The sequence below is a fragment of the Centroberyx gerrardi genome, chromosome 1 (assembly GCF_048128805.1).
Source record: "Centroberyx gerrardi isolate f3 chromosome 1, fCenGer3.hap1.cur.20231027, whole genome shotgun sequence".
Classification (NCBI taxonomy): domain Eukaryota; kingdom Metazoa; phylum Chordata; class Actinopteri; order Beryciformes; family Berycidae; genus Centroberyx; species Centroberyx gerrardi.
In genome coordinates, this window is record NC_135997.1 from 35,897,552 (window position 1) to 35,915,171 (window position 17,620).

General features: G+C 42.5%; 1 protein-coding gene across 1 annotated transcript in view; it reads left to right on the forward strand.

Moving 5' to 3' along the window:
- Window positions 1–17,620, forward strand: part of LOC139920816 (mucin-5B) — a 53,257-nt gene that overhangs the window by 20,740 nt on the left and 14,897 nt on the right. Inside the window, exons 17-36 of the mRNA XM_078284164.1 lie at window positions 561–816; window positions 1,018–1,053; window positions 1,294–1,414; window positions 1,614–1,765; window positions 1,928–2,066; window positions 2,706–2,816; window positions 3,208–3,387; window positions 3,496–3,735; window positions 4,047–4,203; window positions 5,781–5,909; window positions 6,215–6,365; window positions 6,461–6,504; window positions 6,587–6,826; window positions 6,921–7,198; window positions 7,630–7,768; window positions 11,943–13,031; window positions 13,830–14,029; window positions 14,599–14,726; window positions 14,992–15,119; window positions 15,396–15,641. Coding sequence (XP_078140290.1) covers window positions 561–816; window positions 1,018–1,053; window positions 1,294–1,414; window positions 1,614–1,765; window positions 1,928–2,066; window positions 2,706–2,816; window positions 3,208–3,387; window positions 3,496–3,735; window positions 4,047–4,203; window positions 5,781–5,909; window positions 6,215–6,365; window positions 6,461–6,504; window positions 6,587–6,826; window positions 6,921–7,198; window positions 7,630–7,768; window positions 11,943–13,031; window positions 13,830–14,029; window positions 14,599–14,726; window positions 14,992–15,119; window positions 15,396–15,641 — 4,164 coding nt within the window. The remainder of the gene's footprint in view (window positions 1–560; window positions 817–1,017; window positions 1,054–1,293; window positions 1,415–1,613; window positions 1,766–1,927; window positions 2,067–2,705; window positions 2,817–3,207; window positions 3,388–3,495; window positions 3,736–4,046; window positions 4,204–5,780; window positions 5,910–6,214; window positions 6,366–6,460; window positions 6,505–6,586; window positions 6,827–6,920; window positions 7,199–7,629; window positions 7,769–11,942; window positions 13,032–13,829; window positions 14,030–14,598; window positions 14,727–14,991; window positions 15,120–15,395; window positions 15,642–17,620) is intronic.

Here is a 17,620-nt window from a genome sequence, read left to right on the forward strand (position 1 = left end):
TTTAACAACACTAGTGGAGACCTCCAAACCTCCAAAACAGGACATACCAGCATTTTAGGATTTGTGCAGATACAAGCCCATTAATTCTGAATAGAAATTGCTGTTTTCCTTTGTTTTGTGTATCTTTTATGTTCACAACATATGTAGACTCACACCGTCTTCACTTACAAGAATTTTATTAAATGGCATAACAGTGTGCGGGAGTCAGATTTCTACTTTGTCCTTTTCCTCTGACACAACCGGTGCATAGATTACTTTTTTGTCATGTTCACAACATATGTCAAATATCTCCAATTGTTTTGTTGTAATCCAACAATCTCAACATCTTTTCAGTTTTTTTTAAGATAATTTTTTTGGGGCATTTTTGCCTATATTAGATAGACATTAGTAAAGAGAGACAGTAAAGGTTGCGACAGAGAGGTGGATGACATGCGACAAAGCTCTTGGGCCAGATTCGAACCCAGGACGTTGCGTTTACATGGTATGCACCTTAGACCCCTGAGCCACCAGGACGCCCCCTCAACATCTTTTCAGTGATACTTGTGGGCTTACCTCCTCAGGCAAGTATGCCAGCTCATGCCCTAGCAGCATGGTCTACTCCGACAGCATCACGTCCAACAGCCGGACCTGCCGCTGCCTCAGCACCACAGATCCCAGCTGTCACCTCTCCTTCCCGCCAGTTGATGGCTGTATCTGTGCAGAGGGAACCTACCTGGATGACTCTGGAAAGTGTGTGCCTTCTAATGGCTGCCCCTGTCATGACAAGGGTTCGGTGGTGCTTCCTGGGCAGGTCATGAGCAAGGATGGACTCATGTGGTATGAAAATTGTATATTATATAAGCAAATGTTCGAACGTTATTGTATGCGATTCGGTAGGTTCTAAACTTTAAATGAGAATATGTTATGCCTCATGCCTTAGTCTGAAGCTGAACAACACGTTTACGATGTGCCAATATCATAAATGATGAACTAATGTGATGCATGCATCGTGATGTATTTTTCATTTTCTTATACTAGCACCTGTAAGGAAGGCAAACTCAGCTGCATTGGAGAGTCTAACAAACAGCCATGTAAGTTTAATGATACAAAAGCAGTTGAAAAATAGGTGCTACTGCTATGTAGTGGCCTAGTATATGAGTGTTCAAATGTTTCCTAATAGTACCCTATAATACTCAAATGCTGTGGTAGCCCTCTTTAGAGAATGGTTTTGAATGCTATTCTCTAAATGTCATGCTTAAAATAATAGCTAGAGACCACAATAAATTTGTAAAAGAAACAATGAAGTAATATCAGTATTGTATCTCCTTCTGCAGCCTGTGCTGCCCCCATGGTGTTTTTCAACTGTTCTGCTGCTGGTCCGTCTGCAACAGGATCTGAGTGTCAGAAGAGCTGCAACACCTTAGACATGGCCTGCGTGAGTCACCTTTTCTCCAGTTGGAATGAAATACTACATGCAACAACATATTATTAGTTTATATATAAATAAAACATCTTGCTGCTGGAGCTGCACTGATTTGGCAAACAAATGCAGTTAGTTGCTATGAATTGTACATATGACTGTGGGTTGAGCATCACTTTCACATTGTTGCTCAAGTTTACATTGTCTTCTCCAGGTGAGCACAGAGTGTATATCTGGCTGTATGTGTCCATCTGGGATGGTATCTGACAGTAAAGGAGGCTGCATCAAACCAGAGGTCTGTCCCTGTGTTCACAATAGTGCCCCTTACCAGCCTGGAGAAAGCATCAAGGTGGACTGCAACACCTGGTAAGTGAAGCTCAAGTGGAATTAAATTGTGTTGTTGACTTAGAAAGACGTGAATGCAGAGTTCTTTTGGTTAAATCTCCATCTGTACCTGCTTGTAACAGAGAGATGTACAAACAAGAACGTCATGCCTTTTATTGGAAACCTAATCCCATTCATTTACAGCACTTGTAAAGACAGGAAGTGGCAGTGTACTACCAACCTGTGCCATGGAACCTGCTCTGTCTATGGTGATGGACACTACATCACTTTTGATGGCAAGCGCTTCACCTTTGATGGCAGCTGTGAATACACTCTCGCTCAAGTACGACACTTTACATTTAAAAATCAGCAATGTAATGAAAATGATATGAATTTTTCAGATAATAATGTATTCTGTACCACTTTTTGGAGTGATGAGTGTGCATACTTCAATAATATCTCTCTCCAGTTAGTTAGTTCGTCCATTTTCTTGACTAACTGGCAACACCTTGGGTCCAAAAGGTTGTTACTCCTTGGTTACTGCATACAGTCCTGGTGGAAGCTGGTACATTACTGTAGTTTGTAATAAAATAATTTTTAATCAATACATTTTGTCAAAAAATTAATGTCCATGGTAAGTACCTGTGTAATAAGTGCAGGGAGCCTCCGCTATGCATCAGGGTCTTGATTCATGCTGTTTTGTGGTAATGACCATCTTGCTGTAGATTACCGCTTAAATTCTTGACTGTGCCCTCCATGCTTCTGCACTTTTGCCATTCAATTTTACAGATAAAAATATTCCTGTTCCCAAAAAGATGAAAAGTTGATGGGCAGTTACACTTTGCCCATTTGTACGCCATAAAAAGAAAAGTCTAACATGATAAATGTTAGCGTTGTGCAATTCAAGTCACTGGACCGTGTCAAAGTAACATGACGATTTTTGTCAATGCCATAAATTGTGTGTGTGTGTATCCTTCTTCAGGACTACTGTGGAAATGTCCAGGGCAATGGAAGCTTCAGAGTGGTCAGTGAGAACGTTCCCTGTGGCACCACAGGAACCACCTGCTCTAAGACCATCAAGATCTTCCTGGGGGTAAATGATTCATATTACAGCTTTTCAAACAGTACAAACAACTATACAGGTCTATGTGCAACACACAATGCAAATTCATGAAACACACTCGGACGCTGTGTGAGCCGAAAACCAATAAAATCTCATGCTGGCAAAATTTTGAACAACGGAATGTCTTTGGTTCTTTTGGCTCTAATTCTTTTTTTTTCATGTGAATTTTCCGCTACATTTTTACAGCACAAGCTTTAGCCATATGTCAGTGCAAGGAAGATAACAGTTTCAATTGGTTAATTATTTATTTTATGTTGTTATGTTTTGACAGTTTGATTTAAACCTTAATTAAGGTAGTTAAGACCTTAACAAAGTGCTCACAAAACACTGGTTAACAAACAAAATGTCTTCTTTTCTTTAGAGTGCAGAATTGATTCTAACAGAGGAGAGCTACCGGGTACTTTCAAGTGGGAATGAAGAAACAGCACCGTACCATATTAGTACTATGGGCATCTACCTGGTAATTGAAGCCAACAATGGACTCATCCTCATGTGGGACAAGAGGACCAGCCTATTTATCAAGCTCAGCCCCAAATATAAGGTAACCAACCATGAAAAACAAGAAGGTTTAGGATTGGATGTCAAGGTTAGGGTGTTGATACTTAAATTGGGCAACATGAATTGAGCACAAAAAAACATTTTTTTTCAGGGTCATGTGTGTGGGCTGTGTGGCAACTATGATGGCAATGCAAATAACGACTTCACTACAAGGAGCCATGCTGTGGTAGTCAATCCTTTGGTGTTTGGCAACAGCTGGAAAGATTCTCCCAGCTGCCCGGACGCCCATCTCAGCAGAAACCCCTGCACTGCAAACCCATACAGACAGTCCTGGTCTCAGAAACAGTGCAGCATCATACAGAGTCAAGTCTTCTCAGCCTGCCACTCCATGGTAGGTTATTGATGAAATTAAAATGCTTTTCTGTATGTTTCAATTACATTATTAAACCTTAACAGATTAAAGTGTCAGTAAGTACGTTTTTTAATTCCTCATAGCAGAAAATGACCATAACATATCTGCGGAGGATTGACTGGATTATTGATGTGTGTGTGTGTGTGTGTGTGTGTGTGTGTGTGTGTGTGTGTGTGTGTGGTGGTTGAATTCTTACTGATCACTGATAGAGGTAGATAGAAACCATAGGATAGGATAGGATAGAATAATATGTAACTACAATATGTGACCAGTCACACTATTGTCTCTAGGTGGATCCCACTCCATACTATGATGCATGTGTGTTTGACTCATGTGCTTGTGACACTGGTGGAGACTGTGAGTGTTTCTGCACTGCTGTGGCTGCCTATGCTGAATCCTGTAATGAAGCTGGAGTCTGTATACCATGGAGAACCCCAAAGATCTGCCGTGAGTACCCAGGGATGGTGAAAAATTCCAACTTAAAAAGCTGTTATCTCATAAAAATTCAGCCTACATCTGGACTGAACTAATTTTTATGCAGATAGATAATTCACTGTGCCTTTCAGGTCTGCATCATTAAGGTTAAACAAACATCCAAATACATGAAAGGATAAGCTGGGAGGCAAAAGACACACCAGTGCAAAATATCCCTAATAACACAAATGAATGAATTAACCAATTCAAATTAGAGGAGGGTACATCATAGCCTGGTGGAACCATCCATATTCCTGTGCTCTGCTGAATAGAAGAACGCAGCCGGGAGTTCTGTCTTTAAATGTTGTATAATCCATTAAGTCATTGAACATACCCCTTTCTTTCTGTAAAACATAGCAGATTTTTTTGCTTATATCCTCTTATAACATCAACTTTTTGGTTCAGATTGTATTACATCTTTCTAATATTGAGCAGTTTGCCTTTTCACAACCCTAACCTTAGGCCACCCGAAAAAACTACAGTTTGCGCTGTTTAGCGCTTCACAATAAATGTGCTGCTGTGTGGGTTTTGTAGTTTTATTGTTGTTTCTCCCATAGTGGACGTTGTAAACATGGAACTGACATTGTAACTAGGGTATTTGAGGGTGGAAAAAACAAATCTTTTGTCGGATTTGACCCATCTTAATGGGAAGCAGGGGAATTTCAGAAAATATTGCATTTCAACCTTACTCAGTGGCATCCCCTATCAGTAACCCCACCCCTATGAAAGTACAGCTCAATAGCTTTCTAAAAAAGTTGACCCCATGTCTCTAGCCCATTCTGTTGCTGCATAACAAGCCTTCAAAAGTGGTTTTGCCATCCCTGTCCTACAGCAAAGTTTAATTTTCATCTCTGTCCCCAACCTGGATAAAATCAAGTATTTTATTGTTTTGGCTTTTTTTAGTGGCAAAAATCCTCAGAGCGCCAACAGCAAAATTATATACTTATATATATTTATAGGAAAAGGAAAAGACAACCTAAACCTAAATTACATTTGGAAACAGTCTGCCTTATCAGACTGTTCACTTACTTATAATGATACTGAACCAACACTCACACCACAACTATCTTTATTGGCTCTTTTCCTAGCCTGGTTGTTATACATGAATGTTATTTGTTAATGTTATATGGACATTATTTGTTCCCAGCCAATTCTCCAATGGACCATGATAGTGCCAATTATGGTTGCTAGGGGAGTTGCGATGCAACTGCAAACCCTCTAGAACATTTCAGATTTTGTAAAGTATATTGTATTGTGTTTTTATCCATTTAATGTCCCATGGGCATGTTACCAATGCAGTTTGTGTGCCATCATCCTAACCAAAACTTAATTAATGCTTTATTTAAAGGCAATGCCTTAGCAGAAAGACATGAAAAGGGGAAAAGTCAAATACCCAATTTTCCACAATGGGAATGAACAAAGACAAGAATAAAAATGGTTTTGAATAAATTTGTGTGCAAGCGAATTTATGCCTAAAATCCTCATTGTGGACATTGAATAGTTCAGTTTGAATCAAGCCCATACTGAATGAGCATATCTATCTTTTCCAGCTCTCTTCTGTGACTATTACAATCCCCCTGGTGAATGTGAGTGGCACTACAAGCCATGTGGCTCTCCTTGTATGAAAACCTGCAGGAACCCCTCAGGCAGCTGCTCTACACAGATACCTCCTCTAGAAGGTATATGATCATGTTTTTGTAACTTAAGCTGAACTGCTAATCAAACCAACTAAGCTTATTCGAGACGAATTGAGAGATGAATTGATATTTGAAATTAAAATGGTTTTCTTCACCAAGCATTCATCTCAGAATGGGGAAAAAGTTTCTACATTTGTCAACAGTTGTACTGAAAATGGTTACCTAGCATCAAGCATGTTTGTTTTTTGTTTTTTTTAGCTTTCTTTTAAACAAAGGCATATAACAATGCCAACAAGTAATAAGGAACAAATTTGTTGCAGTGTATGAACAGTTTGTTTTTCTATTAGGTTGCTATCCAAAATGCCCTCCTGCTCAGCCGTACTTTGATGAAGATATCATGAAGTGTGTTTCAAACGAACAATGTGGCTGCTATGATAAAGAAAGGAAACACTATAATAACGGTGACAAAGTGCCAACAACAGAAAACTGTCATGCATGGTAGGTCTAGCATATTGGACATATGCTAATTAATATAACTGTCAGTTTAAAAAATGAAAACTGAAAATATATTTTCCATGTTTTCTCTCCTGAAGCACATGCAATTCCATGACCATCCAATGTCATTATGATGCCCAAGGTATGGAGAGATGAATTAATTAATAGAAATATTTTTTTTGTTTGGTCATATTATGCTAATAAAATATCCCTTCTCTTTGCAGCTTGTACTTGCACATATGATGGAAACAAATATCCCCCTGGCCATACCATCTACAACACAACAGATGGGCTTGGTAACTGCATCACAGCAGTGTGTGGGAAGAATGGTACCATTGACAGGAAGATATACCCATGCCCAGTAACCACACCAACAACACCTATGCCCACTACAACCACAACTACACCCACAACTGCAACCAGCCAGTCCCCAAGCACTTTTGTTTTTACATCAACCACACCAGGTATGTGCAGTGCTATTTTGACAATGTTGAGTTATTCAGTGATATAATGTAACACTTAACAGACAACCAACACCTGTGTCATGTGTGTCTGCAGAGCCAGTCACATGTAGTCCTTGCAAATGGTCACCGTGGTACGATACCAGCTTCCCCACACTTGGAACTCCTGGAGGAGACTCTGAAACTTATGACAAGATTAGAGAAGCAGGACACTTAATATGTGATAATCCAAGTCAGATCCAATGCAGAGCTGAGAAGTTCCCTAACGTGACCATTGAGCATGTGGGACAAGTGGTGCAGTGTGACCTGGCCAAGGGACTGACATGCAGAAACAAAGACCAGTCAGGGCCACTGGCACTGTGCTTCAACTATCAAGTCAGAGTTCTCTGTTGTGACTCTAATGCTTGCCCAACCATGCCTGCTTCAACCCCACCGACACAACCTCGATCATCCATACCAACAAAACCCACTACAATACCAATAACAACAACCAAAACTATTACAGAGACTCAAACACCTTGTGAAACTTCATGTTACTGGTCACACTGGATAAGTGTAGACTACCCGCAGTATGGCCCTGGAGGTGGTGACAATGAAACCATTAAAAAAATCATCCAGAAAGGATATGACATCTGTGAGAAGCCAGTGGCAGTGGAGTGTCAGGCTGTGCATTATCCAGGGGTTCCACTATCTAAATTGGGGCAAAGTGTAGAATGTAACAACAAAATTGGACTCGTATGTCAGAACAAAAACCAATTTCCACCTATATGTTATGACTATGAAATAAAGGTTAAGTGCTGTAAAAGAGTGGAATGCAACATCACAACACCAAAACCTTTGCCTACCACAACACAGACACCTACCACGAGTACAACTATGACAAGTACGAAGCCATATTCTACTTCTACCATAACAACTACACCACCATCAACTACTATTACAACTGTGACTACAACAACAGCAACACCTAGGACCACAACAACCTCACCTCCTACTAGTACAACAACAACACCTTCTACCACAACAGAATCAACTACACCTAATGTACCTACAACAATTACTACAACCCCATCTACGACACCGATCACAGTTCCTACAACCTGCTCTGGGGAAATGACTTGTGATTGGTCAGAATGGATCAATCTTGGCAAGCCCACATCTGGCCCTGATGGTGGAGACAATGAATCCATACAAAAGATCATTTCTGCAGGTTATCAAATCTGCTCAGCTCCAAACGAAGTTGAGTGTAGAGCTGTTGTATACCCAGGTCTTTCCATCTCACAGTTGGGACAAGCTGTCACTTGCAATCAAGAAGTTGGCCTTGTATGTAACAACAAACAACAAGGGCTTCTGCAGCAGTGCTTTGATTATGAGATCAGAGTCAGATGTTGTCAGTGTCATCCTTCCACAACTTCACCCCCTACGCCTACAATAACAACTACACCACCATCAACTACTACTACAACAGTTACTACAACAACACCTAAGACCACAACAACCTCACCTCCTACTAGTACAACAACAACACCAACTTCTACCACAACAGAATCAACAGCTACACCTCAGCCACCTACAACAATTACTACAACCCCATCTACGACACCGATCACAGTTCCTACAACCTGCTCTGGGGAAATGACTTGTGATTGGTCAGAATGGATCAATCTTGGCAAGCCCACATCTGGCCCTGATGGTGGAGACAATGAATCCATACAGAAGATCATTTCTGCAGGTTATCAAATCTGCTCAGCTCCAAACGAAGTTGAGTGTAGAGCTGTTGTATACCCAGGTCTTTCCATCTCACAGTTGGGACAAGCTGTCACTTGCAATCAAGAAGTTGGCCTTGTATGTAACAACAAACAACAAGGGCTTCTGCAGCAGTGTTTTGATTATGAGATCAGAGTCAGATGTTGTCAGTGTCATCCTTTCGGAACTTCACTCCCTACGCCTACAATAACAACTACACCACCATCAACTACTACTACAACAGTTACTACAACAACACCTAAGACCACAACAACCTCACCTCCTACTAGTACAACAACAACACCAACTTCTACCACAACAGAATCAACAGCTACACCTCAGCCACCTACAACAATTACTACAACCCCATCTACGACACCGATCACAGTTCCTACAACCTGCTCTGGGGAAATGACTTGTGATTGGTCAGAATGGATCAATCTTGGCAAGCCCACATCTGGCCCTGATGGTGGAGACAATGAATCCATACAGAAGATCATTTCTGCAGGTTATCAAATCTGCTCAGCTCCAAACGAAGTTGAGTGTAGAGCTGTTGTATACCCAGGTCTTTCCATCTCACAGTTGGGACAAGCTGTCACTTGCAATCAAGAAGTTGGCCTTGTATGTAACAACAAACAACAAGGGCTTCTGCAGCAGTGTTTTGATTATGAGATCAGAGTCAGATGTTGTCAGTGTCATCCTTTCGGAACTTCACTCCCTACGCCTACAATAACAACTACACCACCATCAACTACTACTACAACAGTTACTACAACAACACCTAAGACCACAACAACCTCACCTCCTACTAGTACAACAACAACACCAACTTCTACCACAACAGAATCAACAGCTACACCTCAGCCACCTACAACAATTACTACAACCCCATCTACGACACCGATCACAGTTCCTCCAACCTGCTCTGGGGAAATGACTTGTGATTGGTCAGAATGGATCAATCTTGGCAAGCCCACATCTGGCCCTGATGGTGGAGACAATGAATCCATACAGAAGATCATTTCTGCAGGTTATCAAATCTGCTCAGCTCCAAACGAAGTTGAGTGTAGAGCTGTTGTATACCCAGGTCTTTCCATCTCACAGTTGGGACAAGCTGTCACTTGCAATCAAGAAGTTGGCCTTGTATGTAACAACAAACAACAAGGGCTTCTGCAGCAGTGTTTTGATTATGAGATCAGAGTCAGATGTTGTCAGTGTCATCCTTTCGGAACTTCACTCCCTACGCCTACAATAACAACTACACCACCATCAACTACTACTACAACAGTTACTACAACAACACCTAAGACCACAACAACCTCACCTCCTACTAGTACAACAACAACAACTTCTACCACAACAGAATCAACAGCTACACCTCAGCCACCTACAACAATTACTACAACCCCATCTACGACACCGATCACAGTTCCTCCAACCTGCTCTGGGGAAATGACTTGTGATTGGTCAGAATGGATCAATCTTGGCAAGCCCACATCTGGCCCTGATGGTGGAGACAATGAATCCATACAGAAGATCATTTCTGCAGGTTATCAAATCTGCTCAGCTCCAAACGAAGTTGAGTGTAGAGCTGTTGTATACCCAGGTCTTTCCATCTCACAGTTGGGACAAGCTGTCACTTGCAATCAAGAAGTTGGCCTTGTATGTAACAACAAACAACAAGGGCTTCTGCAGCAGTGTTTTGATTATGAGATCAGAGTCAGATGTTGTCAGTGTCATCCTTTCGGAACTTCACTCCCTACGCCTACAATAACAACTACACCACCATCAACTACTACTACAACAGTTACTACAACAACACCTAAGACCACAACAACCTCACCTCCTACTAGTACAACAACAACACCAACTTCTACCACAACAGAATCAACAGCTACACCTCAGCCACCTACAACAATTACTACAACCCCATCTACGACACCGATCACAGTTCCTACAACCTGCTCTGGGGAAATGACTTGTGATTGGTCAGAATGGATCAATCTTGGCAAGCCCACATCTGGCCCTGATGGTGGAGACAATGAATCCATACAGAAGATCATTTCTGCAGGTTATCAAATCTGCTCAGCTCCAAACGAAGTTGAGTGTAGAGCTGTTGTATACCCAGGTCTTTCCATCTCACAGTTGGGACAAGCTGTCACTTGCAATCAAGAAGTTGGCCTTGTATGTAACAACAAACAACAAGGGCTTCTGCAGCAGTGTTTTGATTATGAGATCAGAGTCAGATGTTGTCAGTGTCATCCTTTCGGAACTTCACTCCCTACGCCTACAATAACAACTACACCACCATCAACTACTACTACAACAGTTACTACAACAACACCTAAGACCACAACAACCTCACCTCCTACTAGTACAACAACAACACCAACTTCTACCACAACAGAATCAACAGCTACACCTCAGCCACCTACAACAATTACTACAACCCCATCTACGACACCGATCACAGTTCCTACAACCTGCTCTGGGGAAATGACTTGTGATTGGTCAGAATGGATCAATCTTGGCAAGCCCACATCTGGCCCTGATGGTGGAGACAATGAATCCATACAGAAGATCATTTCTGCAGGTTATCAAATCTGCTCAGCTCCAAACGAAGTTGAGTGTAGAGCTGTTGTATACCCAGGTCTTTCCATCTCACAGTTGGGACAAGCTGTCACTTGCAATCAAGAAGTTGGCCTTGTATGTAACAACAAACAACAAGGGCTTCTGCAGCAGTGCTTTGATTATGAGATCAGAGTCAGATGTTGTCAGTGTCATCCTTCCACAACTTCACCCCCTACGCCTACAATAACAACTACACCACCATCAACTACTACTACAACAGTTACTACAACAACACCTAAGACCACAACAACCTCACCTCCTACTAGTACAACAACAACACCAACTTCTACCACAACAGAATCAACAGCTACACCTCAGCCACCTACAACAATTACTACAACCCCATCTACGACACCGATCACAGTTCCTACAACCTGCTCTGGGGAAATGACTTGTGATTGGTCAGAATGGATCAATCTTGGCAAGCCCACATCTGGCCCTGATGGTGGAGACAATGAATCCATACAGAAGATCATTTCTGCAGGTTATCAAATCTGCTCAGCTCCAAACGAAGTTGAGTGTAGAGCTGTTGTATACCCAGGTCTTTCCATCTCACAGTTGGGACAAGCTGTCACTTGCAATCAAGAAGTTGGCCTTGTATGTAACAACAAACAACAAGGGCTTCTGCAGCAGTGTTTTGATTATGAGATCAGAGTCAGATGTTGTCAGTGTCATCCTTCCACAACTTCACCCCCTACGCCTACAATAACAACTACACCACCATCAACTACTACTACAACAGTTACTACAACAACACCTAAGACCACAACAACCTCACCTCCTACTAGTACAACAACAACACCAACTTCTACCACAACAGAATCAACAGCTACACCTCAGCCACCTACAACAATTACTACAACCCCATCTACGACACCGACCACAGTTCCTACAACCTGCTCTGGGGAAATGACTTGTGATTGGTCAGAATGGATCAATCTTGGCAAGCCCACATCTGGCCCTGATGGTGGAGACAATGAATCCATACAGAAGATCATTTCTGCAGGTTATCAAATCTGCTCAGCTCCAAACGAAGTTGAGTGTAGAGCTGTTGTATACCCAGGTCTTTCCATCTCACAGTTGGGACAAGCTGTCACTTGCAATCAAGAAGTTGGCCTTGTATGTAACAACAAACAACAAGGGCTTCTGCAGCAGTGCTTTGATTATGAGATCAGAGTCAGATGTTGTCAGTGTCATCCTTCCACAACTTCACCCCCTACGCCTACAATAACAACTACACCACCATCAACTACTACTACAACAGTTACTACAACAACACCTAAGACCACAACAACCTCACCTCCTACTAGTACAACAACAACACCAACTTCTACCACAACAGAATCAACAGCTACACCTCAGCCACCTACAACAATTACTACAACCCCATCTACGACACCGATCACAGTTCCTACAACCTGCTCTGGGGAAATGACTTGTGATTGGTCAGAATGGATCAATCTTGGCAAGCCCACATCTGGCCCTGATGGTGGAGACAATGAATCCATACAGAAGATCATTTCTGCAGGTTATCAAATCTGCTCAGCTCCAAACGAAGTTGAGTGTAGAGCTGTTGTATACCCAGGTCTTTCCATCTCACAGTTGGGACAAGCTGTCACTTGCAATCAAGAAGTTGGCCTTGTATGTAACAACAAACAACAAGGGCTTCTGCAGCAGTGTTTTGATTATGAGATCAGAGTCAGATGTTGTCAGTGTCATCCTTCCACAACTTCACCCCCTACGCCTACAATAACAACTACACCACCATCAACTACTACTACAACAGTTACTACAACAACACCTAAGACCACAACAACCTCACCTCCTACTAGTACAACAACAACACCAACTTCTACCACAACAGAATCAACAGCTACACCTCAGCCACCTACAACAATTACTACAACCCCATCTACGACACCGATCACAGTTCCTACAACCTGCTCTGGGGAAATGACTTGTGATTGGTCAGAATGGATCAATCTTGGCAAGCCCACATCTGGCCCTGATGGTGGAGACAATGAATCCATACAGAAGATCATTTCTGCAGGTTATCAAATCTGCTCAGCTCCAAACGAAGTTGAGTGTAGAGCTGTTGTATACCCAGGTCTTTCCATCTCACAGTTGGGACAAGCTGTCACTTGCAATCAAGAAGTTGGCCTTGTATGTAACAACAAACAACAAGGGCTTCTGCAGCAGTGTTTTGATTATGAGATCAGAGTCAGATGTTGTCAGTGTCATCCTTCCACAACTTCACCCCCTACGCCTACAATAACAACTACACCACCATCAACTACTACTACAACAGTTACTACAACAACACCTAAGACCACAACAACCTCACCTCCTACTAGTACAACAACAACACCAACTTCTACCACAACAGAATCAACAGCTACACCTCAGCCACCTACAACAATTACTACAACCCCATCTACGACACCGATCACAGTTCCTACAACCTGCTCTGGGGAAATGACTTGTGATTGGTCAGAATGGATCAATCTTGGCAAGCCCACATCTGGCCCTGATGGTGGAGACAATGAATCCATACAGAAGATCATTTCTGCAGGTTATCAAATCTGCTCAGCTCCAAACGAAGTTGAGTGTAGAGCTGTTGTATACCCAGGTCTTTCCATCTCACAGTTGGGACAAGCTGTCACTTGCAATCAAGAAGTTGGCCTTGTATGTAACAACAAACAACAAGGGCTTCTGCAGCAGTGTTTTGATTATGAGATCAGAGTCAGATGTTGTCAGTGTCATCCTTCCACAACTTCACCCCCTACGCCTACAATAACAACTACACCACCATCAACTACTACTACAACAGTTACTACAACAACACCTAAGACCACAACAACCTCACCTCCTACTAGTACAACAACAACACCAACTTCTACCACAACAGAATCAACAGCTACACCTCAGCCACCTACAACAATTACTACAACCCCATCTACGACACCGATCACAGTTCCTACAACCTGCTCTGGGGAAATGACTTGTGATTGGTCAGAATGGATCAATCTTGGCAAGCCCACATCTGGCCCTGATGGTGGAGACAATGAATCCATACAGAAGATCATTTCTGCAGGTTATCAAATCTGCTCAGCTCCAAACGAAGTTGAGTGTAGAGCTGTTGTATACCCAGGTCTTTCCATCTCACAGTTGGGACAAGCTGTCACTTGCAATCAAGAAGTTGGCCTTGTATGTAACAACAAACAACAAGGGCTTCTGCAGCAGTGTTTTGATTATGAGATCAGAGTCAGATGTTGTCAGTGTCATCCTTCCACAACTTCACCCCCTACGCCTACAATAACAACTACACCACCATCAACTACTACTACAACAGTTACTACAACAACACCTAAGACCACAACAACCTCACCTCCTACTAGTACAACAACAACACCAACTTCTACCACAACAGAATCAACAGCTACACCTCAGCCACCTACAACAATTACTACAACCCCATCTACGACACCGATCACAGTTCCTACAACCTGCTCTGGGGAAATGACTTGTGATTGGTCAGAATGGATCAATCTTGGCAAGCCCACATCTGGCCCTGATGGTGGAGACAATGAATCCATACAGAAGATCATTTCTGCAGGTTATCAAATCTGCTCAGCTCCAAACGAAGTTGAGTGTAGAGCTGTTGTATACCCAGGTCTTTCCATCTCACAGTTGGGACAAGCTGTCACTTGCAATCAAGAAGTTGGCCTTGTATGTAACAACAAACAACAAGGGCTTCTGCAGCAGTGTTTTGATTATGAGATCAGAGTCAGATGTTGTCAGTGTCATCCTTCCACAACTTCACCCCCTACGCCTACAATAACAACTACACCACCATCAACTACTACTACAACAGTTACTACAACAACACCTAAGACCACAACAACCTCACCTCCTACTAGTACAACAACAACACCAACTTCTACCACAACAGAATCAACAGCTACACCTCAGCCACCTACAACAATTACTACAACCCCATCTACGACACCGATCACAGTTCCTACAACCTGCTCTGGGGAAATGACTTGTGATTGGTCAGAATGGATCAATCTTGGCAAGCCCACATCTGGCCCTGATGGTGGAGACAATGAATCCATACAGAAGATCATTTCTGCAGGTTATCAAATCTGCTCAGCTCCAAACGAAGTTGAGTGTAGAGCTGTTGTATACCCAGGTCTTTCCATCTCACAGTTGGGACAAGCTGTCACTTGCAATCAAGAAGTTGGCCTTGTATGTAACAACAAACAACAAGGGCTTCTGCAGCAGTGTTTTGATTATGAGATCAGAGTCAGATGTTGTCAGTGTCATCCTTTCGGAACTTCACTCCCTACACCTACAATAACAACTACACCACCATCAACTACTACTACAACAGTTACTACAACAACACCTAAGACCACAACAACCTCACCTCCTACTAGTACAACAACAACACCAACTTCTACCACAACAGAATCAACAGCTACACCTCAGCCACCTACAACAATTACTACAACCCCATCTACGACACCGATCACAGTTCCTACAACCTGCTCTGGGGAAATGACTTGTGATTGGTCAGAATGGATCAATCTTGGCAAGCCCACATCTGGCCCTGATGGTGGAGACAATGAATCCATACAGAAGATCATTTCTGCAGGTTATCAAATCTGCTCAGCTCCAAACGAAGTTGAGTGTAGAGCTGTTGTATACCCAGGTCTTTCCATCTCACAGTTGGGACAAGCTGTCACTTGCAATCAAGAAGTTGGCCTTGTATGTAACAACAAACAACAAGGGCTTCTGCAGCAGTGTTTTGATTATGAGATCAGAGTCAGATGTTGTCAGTGTCATCCTTCCACAACTTCACCCCCTACGCCTACAATAACAACTACACCACCATCAACTACTACTACAACAGTTACTACAACAACACCTAAGACCACAACAACCTCACCTCCTACTAGTACAACAACAACACCAACTTCTACCACAACAGAATCAACAGCTACACCTCAGCCACCTACAACAATTACTACAACCCCATCTACGACACCGATCACAGTTCCTACAACCTGCTCTGGGGAAATGACTTGTGATTGGTCAGAATGGATCAATCTTGGCAAGCCCACATCTGGCCCTGATGGTGGAGACAATGAATCCATACAGAAGATCATTTCTGCAGGTTATCAAATCTGCTCAGCTCCAAACGAAGTTGAGTGTAGAGCTGTTGTATACCCAGGTCTTTCCATCTCACAGTTGGGACAAGCTGTCACTTGCAATCAAGAAGTTGGCCTTGTATGTAACAACAAACAACAAGGGCTTCTGCAGCAGTGTTTTGATTATGAGATCAGAGTCAGATGTTGTCAGTGTCATCCTTCCACAACTTCACCCCCTACGCCTACAATAACAACTACACCACCATCAACTACTACTACAACAGTTACTACAACAACACCTAAGACCACAACAACCTCACCTCCTACTAGTACAACAACAACACCAACTTCTACCACAACAGAATCAACAGCTACACCTCAGCCACCTACAACAATTACTACAACCCCATCTACGACACCGATCACAGTTCCTACAACCTGCTCTGGGGAAATGACTTGTGATTGGTCAGAATGGATCAATCTTGGCAAGCCCACATCTGGCCCTGATGGTGGAGACAATGAATCCATACCGAAGATCATTTCTGCAGGTTATCAAATCTGCTCAGCTCCAAACGAAGTTGAGTGTAGAGCTGTTGTATACCCAGGTCTTTCCATCTCACAGTTGGGACAAGCTGTCACTTGCAATCAAGAAGTTGGCCTTGTATGTAACAACAAACAACAAGGGCTTCTGCAGCAGTGTTTTGATTATGAGATCAGAGTCAGATGTTGTCAGTGTCATCCTTCCACAACTTCACCCCCTACGCCTACAATAACAACTACACCACCATCAACTACTACTACAACAGTTACTACAACAACACCTAAGACCACAACAACCTCACCTCCTACTAGTACAACAACAACAACAACAACAACAACAACAACAACAACAACACCTGCTACCACAACAGAACCAACAACCACCACAGTGGTCCCTTCAACAACTGAATTCATTGTATCGACTGCTGGAACAACTCATCCACATACTGGTCCTCTAGTGTGCCATTGCCATTTTAATGGTACAGACTTTCCCATTGGTAAGTGCAGAATACTAAACTTACTTTTAAACAACAGAGGATTTCCAGTTGTGTCACAAATTTAGCAACTATCGCTGTCACCATCTTTGAGGTCCATTGGAGCATAGGCTCTGCATATATAATGGCTATCACCAGCACTAGAAAAACAGAGATACCTGAAAAAGTTTGTTGTGGTGTGGGTGCTGATCCATTCACTAACATTCTTACAGTGAGTGAGTAGTCTGTTT